General features: G+C 38.9%; 1 protein-coding gene across 9 annotated transcripts in view; it reads left to right on the forward strand.

The window, feature by feature from the left end:
* esrrga (estrogen-related receptor gamma a) overlaps positions 1-26,162 on the forward strand; it is a 143,961-nt gene that overhangs the window by 90,176 nt on the left and 27,623 nt on the right. For 6 of the 9 annotated variants that reach the window (XM_035382099.1, XM_035382053.1, XM_035382027.1 and 3 more), the window contains 2 exons: positions 3,492-3,602; positions 8,634-8,816. In XM_035382099.1, coding sequence (XP_035237990.1) covers positions 3,492-3,602; positions 8,634-8,816 — 294 coding nt within the window. The remainder of the gene's footprint in view (positions 1-3,491; positions 3,603-8,633; positions 8,817-26,162) is intronic. The other 3 variants (XM_035382073.1, XM_035382046.1, XM_035382081.1) reach the window with 1 other exon arrangement.

A 26,162-nucleotide genomic window follows, 5' to 3' on the forward strand; every position in this document is an offset into this window, starting at 1 on the left:
GCCCACACCTGCTTAGCTTCAGCCATTTGGCAGGAGCGGAGTGCATGGAGGTATGGCTGCTGGCAGATATTTTAATCACAATATTTATTTTGATTTGTGCACATACATTGGGAAAACATGCAGACCAAATGTGCTGATCCATCACAATATGGTATGTGGGATGTCTTGGAAAGACTAGGAGCTCTTCATTTTTAACTGATTGGATGTATACTGTCCCAACGGATTGTATGTGTCAGTGTTTATCTCTTTCTTCTGTTGCTCTCCGCAATGTAAACGTGTCTCAAACCAACTTCTTGTGGTTTCCAAGGAAACCACCTCTCCCAGGAGAGGTTTGCATAATTAAATTAAGTCTCCTTTGTATGTCAATTAATTAAAATGTGAGATAGGTCTTAAAGCATCACTCTTATTGAAATGAGGAAAGGAGAACACAATGGGATGTGTTTTTACTACCATATAACTGCAATAAATAACCCACCCACACCCCATAGGTGTGCAGGTCATGCAAGAGGATATTGACATTATGAGATCAGGGGAAAAGCAAAGAGGAGTGAAAGAGAACAAAACAAGTGTGATAATGGGACATAAAACAGTGCATATTTTCAGATGCCCCAAAGACCTGAAAACATTTTTTTCTCAATAATATTGACTGATCCTGTTATTTTGTAAATTCCGGAAATTGAGGAATTAACCCAGAAACCCCAGTGTTTCATTTTGCTTGGTTTCCTGGTAGGTTTCAGGCAGTGAAGTGATGATGATGATGATGATGATGATGATTATTATTATTATTATTATTATTATACATATTGCTTATTATATACATTTAACCCTTTTGCCAATCCTTGCCCATTTAGAGGGTACCCTATTTAAAGCTTTATACCTCCAGATGTGAGCATCACCGATACTTGAAAATAGGCTTAAACGAAGCAAGAGAATTGCACCATTTAAAATACCAACTTTGATTAGTTTATATTCATAATTTAGGAAGAAATAAAGTGCCACAAATGCAATTATCTAGGCAAAAATGAATTTGATCTTTTTTTAGTTTTCTCAGAAATACTGAGAGATTGTAAATATACAGCAGGTTAAACTATACAGGTCCTGAATCAAAAACTCCTTGACCATAAGTGCGTCAAATCGAAGGGTGGATACACAGAACTACTAAAGATCTATGAATCAAAAAGTAAGTAGTGTACCCAGTATCTATCCAAAATGTTGAAATTATGCATTGCTGTAAATCACAACATAATCATGTATTTCACTACAAATCAACTGTTTTGACTCAAGAAATTCATTGCTGCATCATTTCCAAGGGGGGAATTACAAGCTTTCTGTCAGTACAGTGGCTTAAAATATCTAGGGGTCCTGAAACATATCCAAAATCTTTCCAAAAATTTATAAAATTATTTTTGTCCATTATGAAGCATATACATATGCCCCTTATGAAGGTTTAAGGTAAAACATTGATATCAGATTTTTTTAAAATAATGCAAAAACATTATCACCCTATGTGGGACGACATTAAAACAATATTCAGCAGTCCACCACGTTTTGGCAATGCTCCAGTTGAGGTCACATCCGGTGCATTAAATGCAAACACTATGATTACATTACATTACAGGCATTTAGCAGACGCTCTTATCCAGAGCGACTTACACAACTTCTACATAGCATTTTACATTTTATCCATTTATACAGCTGGATATATACTTGAGCAAGTTAAGTACCTTGCTCAAGGGTACAACGGCAGTGTCCTTACCCGGGAATCGAACCTGCGACCTTTCGGTTACAAGCCCAGTTCCTTACCCACTGTGCTACACTCCGCCACATGATACTTAGCAAAACAACAGACGCTTACATTACAGTGTGAAATATCCTCATTATAACATAAAATACCACTAACCTATTTAAAGACACTCAATTTTTTTTTTAAATGTATATATCCTAAGTATTTTCAGCAGTAACACTTAAATTTGGACGATGAAATCTTATCTGTGTTCAGTAGATAGAGACAGAGACAGAATTAATGCCGTTCCCCAGTTCTGACTTAGCGCAGAAAACAGTAGTGTTACTCACAGCTATTTTGGAAGGTACTCAGGCGTCACAAATGAGCGTATATTTCACAAACGGATTGTCAAAGACAATATATGACCACTCAATCTCGAAAGGGACATCTCTATGCGTAAAACCAATAAGCTTGTATATTTATTACATATTTCGTTGCAGATATTGACAGTAGAATGACATCGTATAATTTTAGAAAAATTCCTCTTGTTTATTTCAGTGTTCAGTGAGCAGAATTTTTCACAGATGTACTGGCATACCTTCGGCTATTGTTGGCTTTATTTTGTTGCTACGACGGAATACAATTTTTAGTGGTAAAAGAATATTTTCATGTATGCCCAGATAGACACTATTATCCAGTGTGTCATGCATGGGGGGTGTAGTTACAGATGAGGCTGCAGGGAGGGGGTGATTGGTAAATGCACAACTAGTGCGACAATGGTGGCGCTGCAAAACTCCATATTCGGCATAGTTGTCCTGAATCATCTACTAATAAACCTAGAACACCAAGTTTGTGTTTTCAACTCCAGTGCAGGAGCAATGAATGTCTGAGTTTAACAATCTAGGCACGCCGGCATGCCAACCACTAGGGAGTGTGCGCTAAGTGGTTAAACTATTAATTAGTGCATTCTTCGTACTCCCTGCACAGTGTATTTAGGCTTCTCAGCAAGGATGTCATTGAAAATAAGAACAGGTTCTCGACTAGTTTTCCTGATTAAGGAACATTAAAAATCTTTTTTCTCATCATCTGCCTGTGCTCCTACCACCCCTCATGAAAAAATCATATGTGTTCAAAGACCACGTTCGACAACCACATGTGAACACCCAAAATATGAAAAAATACACATGTGAATTACAAAAATAATCCCAGTAATAAGATGTAAGCAAGGCAACCTATTCTATTTCAAGTCCCATGTTTTGTTTTCACATGTGAAAATTGTAGTTCATATTTTAAAAAGTCAGTGATGTGAGAAAATGTGAAGATGCAAATGACTTAATTTTTTCACATGCAGAAATTTCATTTACATGTGGAAAAAAACATTTCACATGTGACATTTTCTTTTCACATGTGAATATTTTAATTTTTTAATTCATTTAAATTATTATTTTTTTAATTATATGGGCAGGGATGACTGCAGTGGTTACAGAAACAGAGACAGGGGCCCATGAGTAGAGCCACCCTCAACTGTTTTGCTCCTGTTCCCTCTATGTTTGTGAAATGACAACTCTAAGATGATGCAGTGATTTCCACTCTCCACCCGGCACCCTGTCTCGTGCCTGTGCCATCTGTGTCCCTTAAAAATGTCCCATTCAGTGATTTAGCCTCCCTGGCAGAATATATCCCCACAGGACACCAAAATGGTGTAATCGCTGTGTTGGCATGTATTATATTGAAATGTAACCTCACTCTTTTGTATTTTTTTGAACAGGTGTGCGACTTGACAGAGTGCGTGGAGGCAGACAGAAGTACAAGCGCCGGATAGACGCAGAGAACAGCCCGTATTTGAACCCACAGCTGGCCCTACCACCAAAAAAGCCATGTAAGAACACATCCTGTCTGACATGCCATCACAGGCTGTGATTTCTCAAAGTCAATAATACAATAAATGACACCATGCTATCATAAAGGCCTGATAAAGTGAGTGCATTTTTTGAAAATCAGAAATCACCTATATGATATTCTTAAAAATTGTACTTGAAAATGAAATACTGATTTTTTACTTTTTAGCACCAGGATTTAAAGAAAATTTGTGCATAACTTTGACTGTGTTCATTTTTTATTATTGAAACTTATTTTTGTTAGTTATTAAAATTAATTTACCAAACTGTATTCGTGAAGGAAAAAAAACTGAATTTAAATTGTGTGTTGAAGTTAAGGAGAAATGTTGATGGAATCCCGGGCAAGGACACATTTTCTCATTTTACTTTTCATAATCTCTCATTGGCCTACAGAGGCACAGCTGAACAGTTAAAGGTTGGTTTTCAAACTAGAAGACATGTATGAAGACCATCAGACAGTCTTTCCTCAATTACCTCTAATTGGACACTGCTAAGGACACTGAGCAATGCTCCATTGTCTCAGCATGCACTCTCCTCAGTGCACTAAACCTCTTAGCATTGGCTCTATTTTCCAGCCGGCACATGGCGTGCTGCGAGCCATCGTACTGGCAAAATGGTATTTTCACCATATATTTTGACGTGCCTGAGTGGTGTGGTAATTTTGTGACTCGCCGCGAGCCGAAGTGGGATGGGAGCCACTGCTGGGGGTGTGTCAATCAATATCGCATGTCGCAGTGCAATTTTGGCAGCTCCTTTGAATTTTCAGGTCAGTCCACTGTCATTTGCACCATTCACCACCTGCCTGCCCAGACTACGTCTATGGCGTATGGCGCAGGCCATCGTCTGGTGGATTGGTAATTTTGGGGCTTTAGCATGCAATGCCTGCATGTTTCACAGTCTATTCAAAAGGCAATCAACGGTTTTTGTGGATCGTATGCTGTCCAATTTGACTTTGAAATAAATCCCAGAAATAGGAAAAATGCAATTATTGTTCTCGTTTTTCTTTTTTATAATTTTAATTCCTGTATTTATTTCTATTTTTAATTGTTTATGTTTGTTCTTATACTGTATCGTGGTCCTATATGTCTTTCTTTTCTTACACCTGTCTGTAATGAGAATGACAATGAATGCAACTTGAACAATCTTTTCATTTTAACTGACTGTAGTTAAAATGATAGCAACAGTACTGGAAAAATTATGGATAGAATGCATTTATAAAGAAAGTTTGATGATTAATGCAATATTTTAAATGTAAGTATGTAATTTCAAATGTAATATGTAATAAACGTAATATTAACATAAAACCAAAATCGAGAAACAATTAGCATTTGAGTGAAATAAGTAATGATCTTTAGAAATTCCTATATGTATTAGTTCATAGCGATATAATTAGCAGTTTAACATATACAACGGGTGAAAATTAAAAAATAACCTTGAACATGTATTGCTTAGTCCAGTAGCCTATTTTTATATATAAAATAGTAATATTATTGCAAAGAAAAAAAAAGATTTTTTGCCATGTAAACTTTATTTCAAATTACTGATGGCCATAGAATGTCATTACCACTGGCAGAATTGCAACAATTTTCACTTTTTACTGTATTAGCAAAAAATTACTGTGAAATTACTTTACAAAGAGTGACAATACGTTGCATTAAGTTTGAGGCGATCGCAAATGGTTTGTGTACAATTTAAACAAACATTAATGTTGTCCAATGTTTCAACTGCATGGGACAGAGGTATTGTGCATAAATGTTTAAGCCAGCAACCAATTAGTAAGACGTTTTTTTTTTTTTTTTTTTGCTTATTGCCAAAAATGGCATGTATGCGGGATTGGATAAGTCGTGGTTTTGTCATGTTTTAATGTCTATTATATTGTCTGTGTAGACTAGTCAATAGAGAAGAGTAAAGAAACCTATTTCAGACAATCCTGATTTTCTGTAGGCTTTACGTCATTTGTTTGCCAGTTACTAATCATGTGTGAGGTGGAAACCTGGTTTTACCCTTTTCTATACCCTTTTATATGTATGTTCTATTTACATTCTATATGTAGATGTGATAGCTGTGCTGCATGGGGATAGACTTGCTGTTTTGATGCTTATGAGTAAGTAGTACAAGTCAAACTTATTTGGAACCAGGAGATAAATAATTGAATTAAGTGTAGTTAAATCTGACAAAACCACCACTCATCCAACCCCGCTCAGTTCTATTAAGCCATGCCATTGTTGGGAATTTATGATGGGCTCCTGCATTATAATTTTTAATTCTTTCATTTAAGCAACACTTGGTCATTTTCCTGCTGTGAACGGAATCACTGGCATTGTAAGATCTCCCCAATTTTATTTTTGAACAAATTTGAACAAGTTTCTTTTATTTATGAGATTCGTTCAAACTCAATTTTTGAAAAAAAAAAACTGATAGCCCTGCTCTGCACCTCCTGCAAAAGAACATCTTGTGAGAAACATCTGATTAGTATATCATTATCCTCATCTTCCAATACAGTGTTAAACTACATAAATTGGCAGCACAGCCTGCACAATGCACACTGCTCTTAAGGGGAATGAAAAGAGGTCATTTGATTGGCTATTAGTAAATGCAGCTGCCCCACATTCACTAATAATATATTTAGTATAACCAAACCCTGCTTCCAGGTGCTCCACAGGTTTTGCGCAGTGCTCCTCATCTCTTGTCCCAAAAATATCCAGAATCACAAGCCATGCACCATGTGACATTGATTGCGGAAAACAGAGCTCCAGTACTTAAAGATACCATCAAGAAAATCATCAATGAGCAAGCTTCACAAAATGAACATATGCAATATTTAGTAAAACCATAAACTAGCATGAGTAATTCACTTATTTATTCCTGAATACATTTTTCAATATTATGATGTTAAACTCGATCAGCTTTTAAATAAATCTGCAGAATATTAAAGATAATCACATTTGTGTCTTCGTAAATTTAAGCAGCTGCTTTTTTATTAGTTTTTTTTAAATTTTATTTTAAATTAAGCTCAAACTGAATTACATTCACCAACATTAGGCATGATAAAACCACAGTTGAATCTCCTTCTTCACACAGAGAGAGAGAGGGGGGGGGGGGGGGGGGGGGGGGGGGGGGGGGGGGGGGGGGGGGGGTTTAATCCATATTAAATCCAATCTGGCAAAGATATCAAACCCACAATGCAAGGCTCCCAAGCTGTCTGACTGTTCTGCAAACACAGAGAAATGCAGTGCTTAACAGATTTGTCCCTAAAGCCTTTTTACTTAATGGTAGCATATTCTCATGGAATACAATATGCTTTCATGCATGATAGTAGCAGAAATAATCATAATAATTACAGTGGAAAAATCATAGCCATAATGAAAAGAGTAACAGTCTTTCATTTCATCCTGTTGATCCCTGGTAGGTCCCAGGCTTATACTTATACTTATTTAAAGGTTTTTTTTTTCTTTAGCCAAGCCTCAAATTCTATTTCATTACTCATTTAGGTTTTTGTATTTTCCATATAGATTTTCATTTCAATATGATACATTTTTTGTTGTTGCTTTTGTTTTCGGCTCTAATACAGTAATAGGTCTGCATCATCTTGCTCCATCTGTATGAAACATGCACGTGAACATGATCTTCTCATACTTTTATTTTAAATATACAACAAGTAAATGTACTAATGTATATAAGCAGTTTATTTTAAAGGTTAGCTTGTAGGGATGGCCAAATTTTTGCACAATGATGAAACAGAAAGTGGGTGACAGATTGCGAGCTTATGTTTACCTCAGTTGTTTTTGGAATGGAATTTATTAGGGGAAGATCCAAAAAAATAATATTATATAATATTATCCTATATATCTTCAATTTTTAAAAAAAAACAAATATTGCAAAAACTTTTAACTTTGCCCTCAGGCATTAGGAATGCATATGCCTCTGTTGTTATAGGATGGAAGTGTTCATGCATTCATGAAGAAGCAGCAGAGCTGGAACACATGGACAGCCTGCACACAGGGCCCACCAGGATCAGGACAAGCAGCCTTGCTTCCTGATTGATTATTTGCACATAACAAAGGAAAGAGGATTGGAAATTGGGTTGCATTGATTGTAATTAGAGAAACATTAAATAAGATTTACTGAGAGATAGCACTCACAGGTCTCTTGTCCCTAGAGTAGAGGGTCTGCCCCAGATAGAGCTGATATACTTCGGCCTCAGCCAGTGCCTGCAACCGGAACACTAAAAAACTAATAAATAAAGGCAGAAGTTAATGCTTTTTAATTTACTAACAGCTGTCTTCATAAGCTGCCTTCCATCCAGGTGTCACATGCACACTAGGGCAAGAGCATTTCATTTAACCCTGAAACAAAATTCCATCAGCCCTGGGGTGCACTTTACGTTTCACCACCCCCCTTACAATAAAATAAAACACCAAACATTAAAAAACTAAATACAAGAAAGCGGCACCCCACTATCGCATCAATAGATGTGGCCCAAAAACATATTTTCCATTTTGTTCATTTTTATGTGATATATGAATAACAGTAAAATACTATTATTGTCATATTCATTTTTTTTATATTTATATTTATTTTCCAGTAAACCCTTGTGATCATTCCCATTCCTTTATCTCATTTAACTTCTGAACTTGTGCTGTCTCATTTCACTGTATTGAGGGTCACTCAGAAGAGTCAGTTCACCTGAAAATCTATATTAAGTATGATAAAAATGTAACTGTAGAAAAATCTGAATAAGCCACTTTCTCTTCAGATTCATTGGGCTGGCGATATCTGAACTTTTGTACTGAATGAGGAAAAATGGCAAAACTAGAACGTATCTGACAGCATATAAAATTGAGAAATCCATAAAGAAATTATTTATTTATAGACAGTAAAATATGCCTTTTCAGTTAAAGTCAAAGGCAGATGTTAATTGAATTTGGAAGTGTCTTTGCTAATGGAAATGTTTTTCCTGATTGTATGATTTGATAATGTTTCTTTGTTTTTTCCTTGGTGTTCAAATACAGTCCCCTTTGGCTGCCTTGCAGATAACAAGATTGTGTCCCACTTGCTGGTGGCAGAGCCAGAGAAAATTTATGCCATGCCTGATCCCACTGTCCCTGACAGCGACATCAAAGCCCTCACCACGCTTTGTGACCTGGCTGATCGCGAGCTAGTGGTAAACATTGGATGGGCCAAACACATCCCAGGTAAGTTCTGACTCCAGGGGTCACTTTAGCCAGACCCAATACTTGCTTGTTTGCATGGAGATACAGTGCTATTCATAAGTATTTGGCAATGGCGCTATTAATGTTGTTTTGGTTCTGTACTCCAGCACTAGGGATGTATCCGAATCCGAATACTGTATTCGGGAAAGCACGAATAATGCGATGGAAACAGATATGTCTTCTACCCGAAGCTGCTCATTATTATTCGGATTCAACAAAAAAAAAAAAAAGTCAGCTCCATGTTGAGTTCTCATAGCCTCTATCTAATGTTACGGGGGGGGGGGGGGGGGGGGGGGGTTGGGGTTACGCACGGCTGCTATCTGTATCTGGAACTCCAGCACACACACCAACAAACTTTAAGCCACTGCGCTGCAAAACGTTTAATAAATAAGTTCTGTGCGTCAGCCATTACGTTTCTTCAAATCGATTCATATCATTGTGGATGGCCACAAGATAAAAATGCCCATTCTGTTTGCAACATAGGACTTCGATTTCACTAACTAGTAGTTTCATTTACAACACATTATTGAAAAGTGTTCGCTATATTCTGTAGTCGCCCCCACCGAGGCAGCGCACAGCAGGCAGCGGGCTGAGAGCTGACCATTCCCAGCTATCACTCAGGGAAACTCTCGCATCGAGGAGGAGGAGACGTCAGGTGCGGGAGCTAGCGAGACAAAAGCCTGGTGTGGCAGTTGGATTTCTTTCAAACCCCCGCAACCTATACATCAAAATGAAGCTTAGAACCTGTAGTTTTAGCTGTATGTGTTAATTTCTTCCATTTAAAAAAATCCAGATTCCAAATCCAGTCCAGATTTTCATGGTAGGCTAACAGTTGCCACCAAGGGAAAATATGAGGACATCAGATGGTTTGCAGTCTATCCAAACTTAGTTCAGTAGGGGGAAAAAATAAAAAAATAAAAAAATAAAACAGACAAAAAAAGTTAATGTGTTACTGTTATGTAATTACTATTGTAAAGTAGTAATTCATGTTTCCCTAGCAAACTGCAGTAATGATAATACATCAAGAAATGCGAACGCAGCATCATTGGAATTTAAGATTATTCCCTTCAACTGAAGGACATTTTTCTATATATCTTTACTGTAAATAGTTTCTATTTCCAATGCAAAACAGAATCTTTCGATATATATATTTTTCAGTTTCTGATTGTTCAATGTCCCCCCAGACAGTTCATAAAACTTTTAATTAAATTTAAAAATAAAAAAAATTAAAAAGGAGAGATGAAAAGTACTGTATGAGGATGTGGAAATATATCTCATAATTATTTATATGCCAATATTGAATCAATTTGATTTGATTATTGAATCAAATTCTACATACTAAAGAAGTGAGGAGTTTTTATGGCACCTGTATTTGGTATTCACAGTGTCAACTATTGAATGAGGGTTTAGACTGTTAAAACCTTTGGATTCAAGAACCAAGGTTTTAAACAAATTCTCACTTCCTCAACAGTATGTAAACCAGTGGTTGGCATTTTGGTCTTTAAGCACTCTTTGCATACAACCAATTGTCTCCCCTATTATGGGAGGACTACGTATAAAAAGGCCTGTAATTCCTCCGCAGGTCACCTGATATGGAGTTAAATACCCTCAAATTAAAGACAGTCTTTAATCTCATATTCATCCAAATACCAAATATACACCACACGGTATAGTGGGAATATGTATCCAAATGTATTTATGTTAGAGCAATAATGAGTAAACTAGAATATTTCTATAAATTAACCAAAATACCAGATTTTTGGCCAAGTTGTATACATATAAGAAAAATTGAAATTGTGCATATTGCATATTGCTGGTGTTTTGCAGAAATGTATTTTCATTTATTAGCACGACACTAGATAAGACACATGATGTTTTGAACCATATTCATTAGATGATATTAATCTACCAGATATTTACAGAAGATGAGGCCTAATGAGATATATGAGAGGCCTAATGAGATTTAACAATACTTGTTAAAAGCCAAAATGGCAACAACAAAAAAACGAACACTAAGGATCTGCTTCCAGAGTAAAGCTGTCACTCCATAATCAGGATTTGTATTACAGTAGATGGTGGTAGCAAACAGGAGGCAGCAAATTTAGTATTTCACAGCTATTCATATCTGTAGTTGCTAAGGGTGAAATTCAGATGGTAAAACATTTAAAATATCTTAGAGTTGTTATTTATTCACACCTGTCCTTTAAACAACCTGAAACAAGGTCATCAGTACAGTGAAAGTTAATCTTAGGAACTTTAGACTTAGTGAAAATTGTTTTGTATTTGATTAGCATTAAGTTTGTCCTTACGGGCTTGTGGTTTTGGTACTACACGCACGCGTTGTACGTTATGCTGTTGAACCTCTGTTTCTGAGTAAAAAGAAAGACTGAGAAAGCGTACTTCCTCCTCTTGTGTGTTCATTCGTAGTTATAACCCAATTATAAAGGGGATACAAGCGGGAGTAACACGCGACTGCGGTGAAGGAAGAATTTGCGGTAAAATAATTTTAAAATGTTTTTTTTTAAAACAATGGAAAATTTTATAATTTAAAAATGGAAAACTGGACTGAATAAAGGAACTGGTAATTGCATTACAAAGAAAAACTAGCAAACATTCGTATGATAAAGAACAACAAAGTGCTGCTTACAAGTGGACATTAACAAAACAAAAAAAAACATGACAGCATTAGTTGGAAATATAGGACCATATGATGAAAGCACTGAACAATGGTGTTCATACACGGAAATATTTGAATATTTAGCATTGGCAAACAAGATTGAGGATAATGTGCTTGTGCTAAAATTTTTAAGCGTCATTGGAGAACATTTGATATGTTGCGTAATTTTGTGCAGCCTGATAAGCCTGGTGACAAGTCATATGCAGAGATTGTCAAGCCATTGGTAATTGCAGAGCTATTCAGATTTCATAAAAGAAATCAAGAAGGTGAATCTGTTGCACAATTTGTAGTTGTGCTTAAACGCCTATCTGAGCACTGTGATTTTGGACTGAATGACACTATTTGAGACAGACTGGTATGTGGGCTACGTAGTGAGGCTATTCAAAAGCGCTTACTTGCCGAAGCTACCCTAATGCTGGAAAAAGCCATAGAGATTAGCTCATCAATGGAAATGGCGGATCGTGAAGCACAGCAGTTTAGCACATTAGCTCAAGTGCACAAATTGTCCACTAGCTTCGAGAACAAATTAGCCACTGACAAGCCATGTTACCGCTGTGGGAAAACAGGACACAGGTCATCAGAGTGTTGGTGTAAGGATCTAGACTGCACGAGCTGTGGCAAGAGAGGTCACATTGAATGTGCCTGCAAGAAAAAAAGGACTTGTCCACAAAGCCATCACATTGAGAGGAAGAAACCTGACATGTGGAGAAACAAAAAGAAACATGAACAAAATGGAACTTGAAAGTGAAGAACAGAGTGAGTATGGCACTGAGGACAAAGTATCAGATGGTGATGATGGCTGCTGGGTGATACCACTGTTGGAAGGAAAAGCTGTGAGGATACAGGTGGACACTAGCATATGTGTCTCTTTGGTGCCTGAGGCTGTCTACAAGGAAACCCACTACATACAGCTAAGTTAAAGCTGAGGACCTATACTGATGCACCTGCTCCAGGTGATGGCGGTGGATGAATGGCACAGCAATGGGCCTCAGGATCTCATTACGATATCTCTGTGCATTCAAATTGCCATGGATAAAATGCACTTGAGTTCTCTGCCCATAGTATATGTCTGCCCATACCAACACCTCACCACCACCATGGGCCACTCTGTTCACAACGTTGACATCAGCAAACCGCTCACCCACCCCACGCCATACGCACTGCCTGCCATCTGCCCTGTACAGCTGAAACCATGATTCATCAGTGAAGAGGACCGTTCTCCAGCTTTCCAATGGCCATCGAAGGTAAGCTCATGCCCACTCACGTCGATTGTGATGCCAAACTGCAGACAAATCAAGACCCCGGTGAGGACATCAAGCATGCAGATAAACGTCCCTGAGGCATTTTCTGTCAGTTTCTGCAGAAATTCTACGGTTGTGTAAACCAACTGTTTCATCAGCTGTCCATGTGGCTGGCCTCAAATGATCCCACAGTTGAAGAAGTTGGATGTGGCGGTCCCGGGCTGGCGTGGTTACACGTGGTTTGCGGTTGTGAGGCCTATTGGACAAACTTCCAAAATCTCTGAAACGACGCTGAGGTGGCTTATGGTGGAGAAATGAACACCCATTACTCTGGCAACAGCTCTACAGGACATTCCTGCAGTCAGCATGCCAATTGCATAATCTCTTAACTCTTGAGGCATCTGTGACATGGTGTTAAAAAACAAAAAACTCAACATTTTAGGGTGGCCTTTTATTGACCCCATCATAAGGAACATCTGTGTAGTGATCGTGGCTTTTAATCAGCATCTTGATATGCCACACCTGTGCAGGAGATGGATTATCTTGACAAAGGAGAAATGCTAGCTAACAGTGATATAAAAAAATTTGTGGCCAAAATTTGAGAGAAATTAGATCTTTGTGCACATACAACAAATCTTTGAAGTATTATTTACGCATTAAAAATGCCTGCAAAAAGTTTTGCATTTATATTTTTGTTCAGTGTATTTGTTTTAGCGTTAAGTTTGTGGTTTTGGTACTACGCGCATGCGTTTTATGTTATGCTGTTGAACCCCTGTTCATGAGTAAAAAGAAAGACTGAGAAAATGTACTTCTTACTCTTGTGTGTTCATTCGTAGTTATAACCAAATTATAAAGGGGATACATAACACAAATCAACTGTCAACAGATGCTGCTAAGTTATATGTTATGCATTCTATGATTATTTGCACTTCTATCCTTTTGTATTACAAGCTGGTCCCAAACAGGAAAAAGCACTCTCCTCTGCATACTTTAAAAGTTTGAAAGTTTTAGACAAAAAATCATCAAATTATTAGTACTGTAAAATAATCAATAAGTATAATCTCCTAATTTTTAATAACTTCATGAATCTTGTATATACACTTACCGGCCACTTCATTAGGTACAACTGTTCAACTCCTCGTTAACGCAAATATCTAATCAGTCAATCATGTGGCAACAACTCAATGCATTTAGGCATGTAGACAAGGTCAAGACGATCTGTTGAAGTTCAAACCAAGCATCAGAATGGGGAAGAAAGGGGATTTAAGTGACTTTGAACGTGGCATGGTTGTTGGTGCCAGACGGGCTGGTTTGAGTATTTCAGAAACTGCTGATCTACTGGGATTTTCATGCACAACCATCTCTAGGGTTTACAGAGAATGATCGGAAAAAGAGAAAATATCCAGTGAGCGGCAGTTCTCTGGGCGAAAATGCCTTGTTGATGGCAGAGGTCAGAGATATTTGGAATGCAACACCTACCAGTATTTGAACAAGACCAGGTCAAAACCTAGTATATGGCTGGACCAAACCGGCCGACCAATAGTGTAACTTCATCAGTCAGTCACTCAGTCACAGACATGCGTGGTGTAACTTCATCACTCACTCAGTCACTCAGTCACAGACATTCGCGTTTATAGGGCTGGCCCCGCTGTTGCGGTCCAGCCAAAAATGATCAGTTTTAAAAGTTTGCACAAAAATTCACGAACGTTTAAATCTCATGGCTGAAATCAAATCAATCATGTGACCATGAATCAACTATGTAACTGTTTAGTACTGTTTCTTCCTTTTGCTTTTTTATTTGGTTCTTTTTTATTTTCTTTTATTTTCTTTTTTTTTACATTACATTACATTCATTTGGCAGATGCTTTTATCCAAAGCGACGTACAAAAAAAAGAGCATTTCATGGTCGTAGACAACTGCTGAACACGGGTTCAGTAAGGTACAATACTTATTTTGTACAGCTATTTCTAGCCGAGAACAATGAACATTATTCTGGCCTAACATCTGCAAGCCAACTAGGCAGAAGAATAAGCTACAGTATTAGGACAAATACAAATTACCAAGAAGTGCAGGGATGGGGCAACACGTAACAAGCGACAGGAAAAAGGGTTTTTTTTTATTTTTTATTTTTATTATTATAAAAGAGTGAAGTATACAGCGTGGTGGTGGTTAGTCTAGGTATAGTCTGAAGAGATGAGTCTTCAGGCCACGGCGGAAGATGGGTAGTGAGGGGGAGGTTCGGAGAGGGACGGGGAGTTTGTTCAACCACTGGGGAGCTAGGGTGGAGAAGCTCTGTGATCCCTTTGGGCGGGTGGGAGGGGTTACAAGGCGCCCTGCTGCCGCAGAGCGGAGTGGTCGAGCAGGCACATAGAATTGAGTCATGTCCTGCAAGTAGATGGGGGCTGTCCTGTTGGCAGCAGTGTAGGCAAGGGTCAGGGCTTTGAACCGGATCCTGGCAGCGACCGGTAGCCAGTGGAGTGATCGCAGCAGAGAAGTGACGTGGGAGAATTTGGGGAGGTTGTAGATGAGTCGGGCAGCGGCATTCTGAATCATCTGTAGTGGCTGTATGGCACAAGCTGGCAGGCTTGCAAGGAGAGAGTTGCAGTAATCAAGACGAGAGGTCACCGTAGCCTGGACGAGCAGCTGGGTGGAGTGTGTCGTCAGGTATGGTCGAATCCTCCTGATGTTGTACAGGAGGAATTTGCAGGACCGTGATGTTGCCTTGATGTGCTCCTTGAGGTCCAGTTGGTCATCCAGGACCACCCCCAAGCTCTTGGCAGAGTGAGAGGCAGTCACTGTGGTGCCATCAACCATGATTGAGAGTTCACGAAGCAAGGAGGTCTTGCACGGGAAGAAGAGCAGCTCAGTTTTGTCGAGATTGAGCTTCAGATGGTGGCTGGCCATCCAGGTGGAGATGTCAGCCAGGCAGGAAGAGATCTTATCATTGACCTGTGTGGCCGAGGGGGGGAAAGAAAAGAAGAGTTGTGTGTCATCTGCATAACAATGATAGGAAAAGCCATGTGAATTAATGACTGAACCAAGAGATCTGGTGTATAAGGAGGACCCAGTACAGATCCCTTCGGCACTCCCGTAACAAGTGGATGAGAAGCAGAGGCAGACCCCTTCCAGGTGACCTGGTAGGTCCTATCTGCAAGATAGGAAGCGAACCAAGACAGGGCAGTCCCGGCAATTCCCATCCCAGCCAAGGTGGAGAGGAGTATTTTATGGTTGACCGTGTCAAAAGCTGCAGACAGGTCAAGAAGGATCAGGACAGAGGAGAGGCGTGAGGCTCTTGCAGTGGCAAGTGCCTCCGTCACAGCTAGGAGTGCAGTCTCTGTTGAGTGCCCGGTTCGGAAGCCAGACTGGTGAGGGTCTATCAGGTTGTTCTGATGGAGAAAAGAGGTTAATTGTTTAAGAACTGCTCGTTCAAGGGTTTTGGACAGAAAGGGTAGAAGTGATACGGGTCGATAATTTGTTACATCGGAGGGGTCTAAGGTGGGTTTTTTGAGAAGTGGGGTAACACGAGCCATCTTAAAATCAGAGGGAACATGACCAGAGGAGAGAGAGGAATTAACAATGGAGGACAGATAGGGAAGGAGCTCGCTGGAAATGGATTGGAGAACTTTAGATGGGATGGGGTCAAGTGGACAGGTGGTTGCACGATGAGAGGTGATGAGTTGTAATACATCGGAGTCCTCCAGCATTTCAAAGGAGGTCAGTGTGGCTGTGGGTTTGTCCCGGGGGGTTGGGGGGCTCACTGGATGGGCGAAGGAGTGATGTTCTGCTGGAGCGTAGTGACTCAGTCAGCCATGGGCAGGGGGGTGAGGAGCGTGCTAGTTTGGAGACAAGAGGACAAAGTGAGTCGAGGGACTAGGAGAGGCAGGAGTTGAGGGTGGAGGTGGCAAGATCAACTGGCAGGTTAGAGAAAGACGCAGGAGGGGGAAGTGTAGACAGAGCAGTGGAGATGAGGGAGGTCTTGGTCTGAGGCTGTTTTTCATGGTTTGGTCAAGATATCTTTGTTCCAGTGAAGGCAAATCTTAATTCTAGAAGATTCTGTGCTTCCATCATGTGCAAACATCATCAATTCATCACTCTCTGCAAATGTGTCTGCATGGTCCATAAAGAGGGATCTACCCTCTCCCCTCCCTCTCAGAAATAAACATAAAAAGTAAACACATTTCCTAAATTTACCTGGAAAGTATAATAATGCTTTATTTGGGTACAAACAACTACCTTTTACAAGCAAAAAAGGTTCAAATTAATAATGTATTTCTAGGGGTGCAATTTTATGTACCTATAGGGTACCACCCCAGTGACAGTGTCTGTACCTTTTAGGCCCTTTATTACATTCATTTAGTGAAGGCACAATTATCCAAGTAATCCAAAAGCAGAAAATACACCATTGCTCAGGGCTGGGTCTGGCTGCCCACTTCTGGGTATTTACAGTGGGCTCCAGAATTGTTGGCACCCTTAATAAAAATGAAGAAAAAAAGCTGCACATAATAAATGACACAGATAATAATATATATGTTATGTTCAAACATATGGGAAAACTATATACTTTTCTTTCAATACATTTACTATCATGCTTCAATGTTTTTTTTATTAAGTAATCAATTTTTTTCTGAAAACCATAGGTGCCATAATTATTGGCACCCCTAACAATTATTGTAAGTAAAATCAAACAAAATGAAATTGGCAATAAAATTTTACTTAATTTAGTTCATCTCAGTCTAAAGGAACTATATTGTGTCATTCCATCACTTCCAGTTTCACTAGAGAATAAAAATTAGGTAACAAGCATACAAAATCCCTTTGTCATCCATCAGCATGGGAAAAGCCAAATAACTGTCAATTCAGAAGAGACCGATGGTAATTTACCGTCACAAGTCTGGTAATGGGTACAACAAAAGACATACACAGTTAAACATACCACTTAGCACTGTAAGGGCAATAATATAAAGGTGTAAAACATATGGAATAGTTGCAAATTTGCCAGGAAGAGGAAGCAACTGCATGGTGTCCCAATGGACAGTGAGGAAGATGGTGAGGGAGGCCATTAATAACCCAAGGATCACTGTTTAAGAATTGCAGAGATTGGTTTGTTTCTTGCGGTCAACAAGTCTAAAAAAAACATAAAATGGCACCTTCATACCAACTAACTCTTTGGAAGGGTGGCACGAAGACAGCCCTTACTGAGCACAATAAACAAACCAAGAATCTGGAGCTTGCCAAACCTCATTGGAATTATGACTGGAAGAGAATGCTATTGTCAGAGGAGACCAAAATTTAACGTTTTGGCCATACACATCATCGACATGTTTGGCGGCAAAAGAGGAATGCATGCAGGAGAAGCACCTCATACCTACGGTCAAATATGGAGGTGGGTCATTGATATTTTGGAGATGTTTTGCTGGCAGTGGTCCCGGGGCACTATTTTAGATCAATGGCACAATGAATTCAACAAAGTACCATGAAATTCTGGCAGAAAATGTGGTGGTCTCTGCTAAGAAGCTAGGACTTGGTCATAGGTAGATTGTCCAGCAGGACAATGACTCCAAGCATACATCAAAATCTAAACAGAAATGCTAAAGTGAAATCAACATCCATGTTTTCCAATGGCCATCTCAGTCTCCAGACTTAAATTCCATCAAAAACCTGTGGTCTGAACTGAAGAGGGGGGGTCCATAAGCGCAAACCCAAATATATCAATGATTCTGAAAAGTAATGGTCAAAAATCTCTCCAAATGTGTTCTCTAAACTTATCACAAATTATAGGAAAAGACTCCTGGCTGTCATCTTTGCCAGGGGTGTTTTCACAAAGTATTAAACCAGGGGTGCCAATAATTGTGTTTTTTGGGGAAATATTTTTTTAAATTAAAAAATGTAAGACTTTGGTTGATTCTAATGAATCATTAATCAAGCGCACTAGTTTACACATGTTGGAAAATAAAGCTTATGTCAACTGTATTATTTTTTAGTTTAGCTATTTTTTTTAGCATTTTTTGTGTATATTTATCAAGGGTGCCAATAATTCTGGAGCCCACTGTATATACAATTATCAATCACTTTTATCAATAACCAAATTTAATTATATGTGGTTTTTATATGTGTTATTGTAGTAAAATAAAACTAAAAAAACATTATCGTAAACTGAAATTAAAATAAAAACTAGTGAATGTTTGAGGTAATTCAGATTAGTTAATGCAGTTAAAATCAGGTGTATTTATATTAATATATTTTAATAATATAATGCTTGTATTGAGAAACATGTTGTTAATATGAGCTGTAGCTACAGTATGTAAATTTGAGTTTGCATAAATAATAAAGCATTCTAAATATAAATAGCTTCTGCATATGCCTTTACACATTTCCAAACACATGTAGATTGAGATTGTGCCAAATAAATTCAAATAAGAAAAAAATGATGAATGCTGAAATGCTTGTGGAAACATTCGTAAGCACAGTTAACGATCAAATCTGATTGTACACGTTTCGTGAATGAGGCCCGTTCTCTCAAACTGGATCGAAAACCATGAGATAATTTCCACACAATTTTAATGGTAACTTTATCAGTATAAACAAAACATTCAGTGAGTGGTGCTGGGTCTGTGAACCAAGGTATGATTTCTCCATGGACAACATTCATAGTAGCAACCATAAACCTGAAACAGGTACACACAAGGTCATTGTTCAATATGTGTTATGACAGATAAGTAAATGTTTTTTGTTTTTTTTTCTCCTAATTTTATGCTTAATTCCCTTGCGAACAGTTTTTGTTATTTTAAATAAGGAACTGTGTGCCTAAAAAGGCTCCAGCCATGACGTACAGTAAGAACAGTGCCATTAAGTCATGGACAGTCTGATTTTGACGGTAAAAAGTGGCTCCTTTAGTTCCAGTTATTGCCCGTGTGCCGAATCAGCCGACAAAATAGGAATTTCATTTAATCTACTTAACAAAGTCTTTTTTTTACTTATAATCTCTGGCAGTCCCATCCACCAAGACGAACATCCAATTCCAATCTTGGTCTCCAGAGGTGAATGTAACCCGTTGGTGAATAAGGTGAGAAATAAAGCGGAGGCAGATTAGAATAGATTATGTTGAAAATAGAGAAGATTAAACTAGGGGACAGTGCAGGGATGAAGAGAGGAAGGGGGTGGAAGCTCAGAGGGAAATGACAGCCATTGTAGGGGGTGGGCACAGCAGTGACATCAGGTGGTTGTTGACTCTTCTTTCTTAAAATAGGTTGTTTACTCGCCTCTACCCCACACACATACAAACACACATAGAGTAATTCTGACCCACATAAGTGACCATACTGTTATTACTCTGTCACACAATAGTGATTGCACAAACAGGAAAGGCAATGACATGTTTGGATGTAGGACCATTGTTTCTAACAGTTCTCCTATGAAGTGGATTCTGGGCCTGAGCAAGGCAAAGAGTGGTACTTGGGTTTATTCTGCATCATAGAGCCAATTTCCCCCTAGTAAGGAGATGCAGGACTGAAGGTTTATTTCCAATTCCCTATACAAGACTGCCCTGGGTTTCCCCTGTGTACTTCAGGTGAACCCAGTACACACAAAGAGAAGCTACACAGCTAAGCCATCAGACTACAGATGCATGCAGAGCGCCATGACATACCTAGCACCCCCCCTCCAACTCCTCCTCTAGAAGAAACACGGGTATTTAGTCCGCTCTTCTGATTTAATTCAAGTGCTAGGACACATGCGTGTGTCTGTACATGTAAATTCATGCCTGCTTGGATTGTAAACATGCTCCCCCAAAGGGGACAGAGAAGTCTGTCAACTGGAAGTCTACGCTTTGCTCACCTCAGGAAGTTCACCCCCCCCCCCCAGCTAGTAGAGTAGCTAGTAGTGAATGACCAGTAGAAGAAAGATGATGGTATGATTTGAACTGAGCAGGCAATTCCTGCTGTTTGATGAGGATCGTCCCCTGTGCGTGTATCCCTGGAGCTCTGGGCCCCACACCGGAACAGCTCCCAGTATCATGATGAAGACATCCCTGGGAAGAGCAGCGATCTAATATCAAAGTGCACCTACATAACGGAAGGCTCTCTATCCCCTTAAAATGAAATGGCCCCTAAAGCTAAAGGGTTGTGCAAAAAAAGAGCCATATGCCTCCCTCTATCACTACAAATACACCCCGTCTGGCCCTTTTCTGATCACTCACCAGCAGCAGCTACTTTGTCTCAGTTTGCCTAACTTATTTGTCTCCCGCTAAAGTAGTTTGTCTCTGTGCTTTCTATGCTACAGTAATTTTTTAATCAAATTGATGAAGCCACCTTCTCCCAGAGAGAGCTGAAACCAATTTATCGCTCATGATATGGTGGCTATGTTGCTAACAGTCGTAACAAACTGTCAGGCACCCGCACAGGAGCTAATTTGAAGTCATTAGGTGTTCAGCGTACGGGCAACAATTTGTTACGGTGGTTAGTAGCACGGCTGACATTTCTGAGTGCTCTCGCTTAAGATTCGTCCTAGCCGGAGAGCAGGCAAATTGTAAACTAATTTAAACATCACTCAGTATTACTGGCGCTGCCTTGCTGGAGAGGCTTGGATAATGAAGAAGTCTGTGTTTTGCTGAATGGAGTTAAAGACATGCAGTCCTCTATCCCGCCAGCTCTAACGCAACTTACATGAAGGACTCTCTCCTTTGATTTGTTTTTTAATGGGTATCGGCCTCATTTTTAGTAATCATTTGCATATTTTAATATGCTCGATGCAAACACTTGATGCGTTTTTACGTGCAGTTTTACTAAGCAAAGTGAGGCTGAATGCACCAACAAAGCCCACTGCACATCCAGATGCCATCCAATACGGAATTACAGTATTTAAGCCACCATTGGACTTAGAAATGTGATATTAACTAAAAATGAAAAAAAAATGCCTTCAACCTACATAATGTGGATTAAATTGAGGAATCTCATTTGTGAGATTAAAGCATTCAGCAGTTAATTTTATTTTCAAGAGGCATGTCAGTGCATGGAGGAGGGTTGCAGCTTCTGACTAGAGGAAAAAAGTAAATATTTGAAAAGGGAAAAGGGGAAGAAAGAGAAAGACCATTCAAAACCAATTTTATCTGTAAATAGAATTAAGCTTTTCACCCAGCGAAATAAAAATAAATGAAAGCGTACCATCACACAATTGTGACATGTCTTATCAGAGAGCAGAGTGGCACAAAGGCGGATGGCCACACTTGACTCTCTGTTAAAGGAACAAGCAGGGACAAGAATGGACAGCGGAGCCCTAACAGTGCCTTTTTAGCATGACCCAGTACCGACCATTAGAGTCCCTTTATGCCTGGTGAAATTGCTCAGGCTTCTCCTATTCTTACATCCTATCTCAGGGACTTTTCTTTAGTTCTCTTTCAATTTTCACTGGCACTCGGATAAGTACACACTAACACAATATGATTGAGTTGTAAAATGGAACCATGTTTTCCCTAATCTCTTTAATGTAGATATCGAGGTTCCTCCACACTCCACTTCACTCTTGTTCCCCTCTTTTTGCCTCTCTCCCACACATAAACATGCTCTCTCTTTCTCCCCCCCTCTCTTTCACATGCTCACTCTCTTTCTGTCTCTATTGTCAACCCTCATAGCAAGCTATGAAAAGCAGAGAATGGTCTGCAGTGAAAGGGGGTGTGTGTGTGTGTGAGGGAGTGAGAGAGAGAAAGAGAGAGAGAAAGAGGGGTTGGGATGCAGTTAGAATTCATGGGGACACAATGAGTGGTCGCATGCATTTGGCTTTGTACCAGATTTCAGTATTTGTAAAGAATATCAAAACAATGCTCAGTACCTTTCTTGACTGAGACATTTTCCTTATGGATTAACCTATATATGGTGATAACTTTGGGGATCTTAGAGCAACTGGCTATGCCTAGGTTCACATATTCATCCATAGTTCAACCAGTTCCAGCTTGTCAGTATATGGAAGGTATAACACAAACACAGGAAACTTCTAATTATATATTGATAGTTCTATCTGATATTCTTATCAGAAAAGAGTTATTAATATAAGAATGGTATTTATATTATTCATAATTTATGGGAGGGGACCGAATTAAGTAAGTAAATGCACCAGGCTATCAATGCATTTTACTCATAGGCTGTTCCTAGCAGTTGACAAGTGGTTGTTGATTTTTTTGATACTTCAAATATTTGTTACTGTTGCTATATTTATGTATGTCATTTCTATCGTTCCCCACTGCTGCACTATGAATTCTTTCAATAAATCAATGTTTAAAAAAACTGAGCTCTTTTTTTTTTTTAGTTTGATATGATTTTCAACTAGTGTATCCAATATTTTACATGAATAACACCCAGCCTTACTAATCAGTATTCTTATTTTCCACTTTGAATTCACCAGGAACAATCATTTCACAGATGTTCGATTAAGTCATTAATGAGAGGGTTGCAATTCTCAGGATTTATGCATTTCAATCCCCCCAAATATTCAAAAATATTCAAAGTTTACACCTTTTTTCCCCACTTATTACACTTTGTGAAAATGAACTGAATGTGACATGTTGTGTTACTTAATAATACATCCTTTGGCATAGTGTTTTGGTCAGATGGTGGGTTTTGGCATGAAAGAGAAAGGATGTAATACTGCCAATGAAATATGGCAGTGGCTCTTTGATGTTATGTAGGTGTTTGTATCTGGGGGCTCTTGTTAAGATCAATGGAATCATGAACTCTAACAAGAAGAAAGATCAGACTTGGCCAAAAATGGTTCTTTCTTTTGGCCAAGCATTCCTCAAAATCAAGTAAGAAGTAATTACAGGAAAGATGAAGGTTTTGGAAGGGCTATCGTAGTCAGTTCCCAATATTGAATATTGTTGAAAAATTGTCTTAATTCTTGAAGAATTTCTTATTGGAGGGGTTCTCTTGGGCCTCAAGTGGTTCCCTATACTCAATGCTGTTTCACTTTACAGTCTGAAGTTACATAAGAAATTAGCTCATACGTAATCAGATTCAAATAGCTTATTTACAAAGCCCTGTCTGAATTTGTGAAGCTGAGTAATTTGACTCATTCAGGGTTCCATTTTTGTGTGAAAGCCACCCTCCACTGTGTATAGAACATATCCTGTGCTATCACCTCCCCCCCACCCCCTCTATCTCAAAATGAGGGGTAGTCTGTCACCCCCCCCCCCCCCAACAAAGCCTGAAACTCCTGAAATATTGATTAATAGAGGGTATAAGCTCCTTTTAGCAAATCAAATTTTTACTTTTACTTTTGGCTCCTCAGCATTCAGCAAAGTGAGACACACTAAATTAATTGAAACTTATAAACGTTCTGAGAAAATGGCTGAAAAAAGCAAAACATATCTAGGCACATGGGATTTGGCAGGACAGAAGAGGTGGCAGCGATGTAAGTTCTAAGTGAATAATGTGATCATCATTCTTAGGAATTGTCATTAATCCGTTGATGTATCATTCCAAATTAATATGGCAAGCATTGTAAAATTAAAATTATTTAAAGGTTTCATTTTTTGTGCCAAATTAGTCAGCCATCACAACAGAGTGTGAACTTATTTTATTATTTTTTAATTGTATAACCTTTTATTTTAAAATGACCCGTTTAAACACCTTTTTTGCTTGCAATGGTAAATATATATAGGGGATTGTCAGTAGCTTTTCACTTATAGAAAAAGTGTCTAAAATATGCAGTGTCCTCCAAAAATATGGGAACAGTAGAGTGAAATTTGTTATATTTGCTATACACTTAAGGCATTTAGATTTGGATCAAAATATGAATATGAAATAAAATTACAGACAGTCACCTTTTATTCCATGGTGTTAACATGTGTGGATGTTTTACCACTTTACCACAGAAATTGATGTTTTTGTGTTGAGTCCCCCATTTTCAGCTGTTAATGAATAAACTAGTAAAAATTAAATCAAAGCAATAATGTCTAATATTTGGTTGTATAGCCCTTTAATGCAATAACTGAATCAAGTCTTCGACCCCAACATATCACCATCATTGTTTAGTATCTTATTTGGAAATGCCTTTCTAGGCATTCACTGCAGTCACTTTCAGTTGATCTTTGTTCTGGGTTTCTGTCTTCAGTCTTCTCTTCAGCAAGTGCAATGCATGGTTGATTGGATTGAAATCAAGTGACTGACTTGGCCAGTCAAAAACTTTCCACTTCTTGCATGAATTAAGTGAAAAGTTACCTACTGTTCTCATACTTTTGGAGTGTACTGTAAGTAGGGCTTTCAGTTCCACTTTCTTTTCCCCCGCTTTCTCAGTCCTTTTCTTTCTCTCATTTAACAGTGGCAGATGGGAGAGGGCTGCCCGTAATCTCTGAGTCTCTCTCCTCTTATTCAGCTTTCTCCCAGCTCAGGTAGTGAAGGCTGATAGTTCAGCCTTATCAATATGGGTGCATGAGAGGGGATTAGTTACCTGGCAATAAACAAGAAAAAAAACACACACACACCCACACACACACACAAACAGGTGACAAATTAAAGGTAAAACTAAAATGTGTCTTAGTAAGGTGTCTTTGCATAGGTTATACAAGTCTCTGGAACTCTACTGGAAGGATGGAATACCATTCTTCCAAAAGATTCCCTTCACCGTTCCCTCACTTTGTGTTTGATGATGGTGGTGGAGAACGCTGCCTAACAAAATCTCCCATTGATGTTCAATTGGGTTGAGGTCTGGTGACTGTGAAGGCCATAGCATATGATTCATATCATTTTCATACTCCTCAAACCATTCAGTGACTCATGCCCTGTGGATGGGGCATTGTCATAGAGACCATCAGGATTTAAATTTTTCATCACGGGATAAAGGTGATCACTCAGAATAACTTTTATTAATTTGCAGTGACCCTTCCCTCTAAGGGGACAAGTGTACTCAAACCATGCCATGAAAATGCTCCCCACAGCATAACAGAGCCACTGGACCCCCTCACTGCACTGGACCACCTTCACTTTTTTCCACATCTCTGTAGACCAGTGCCTATGATTTTCACACCACAGAACTCTCAAGCCTGCATTCGTCTTTGTAATGAGGGTATTATGCACTGCAACCCTACTATAATATTCCTGTCTATGTAGTTGTCGATGGATTGTTCTTGCTGACTCAGTCTGATCAAATCCTGTATTGAGGAAGAGTTGCTCTTCTGTTTTTCCTTACATATTCCACTAATTTACTAGCATCACGGTCATCAAATGTACGCTTTCAACCACGATTTCCAACCATATTTACTGATGTCTTTCCCATAGATCAAAATGCAGATGTCACTTTAGTCACCATTATGACTGAAACACTAGCCAGTTGAGCAGTCTTTGCAACTGAAGCTCCTGCCATGCATGCCACAACAATGAACCCTCTTTCAAAGTCACTTGGATCTGTTCCTCTTGCCAGCTTGAT

Source organism: Anguilla anguilla, chromosome 1 (genome assembly GCF_013347855.1).
Source record: "Anguilla anguilla isolate fAngAng1 chromosome 1, fAngAng1.pri, whole genome shotgun sequence".
NCBI lineage: Eukaryota > Metazoa > Chordata > Actinopteri > Anguilliformes > Anguillidae > Anguilla > Anguilla anguilla.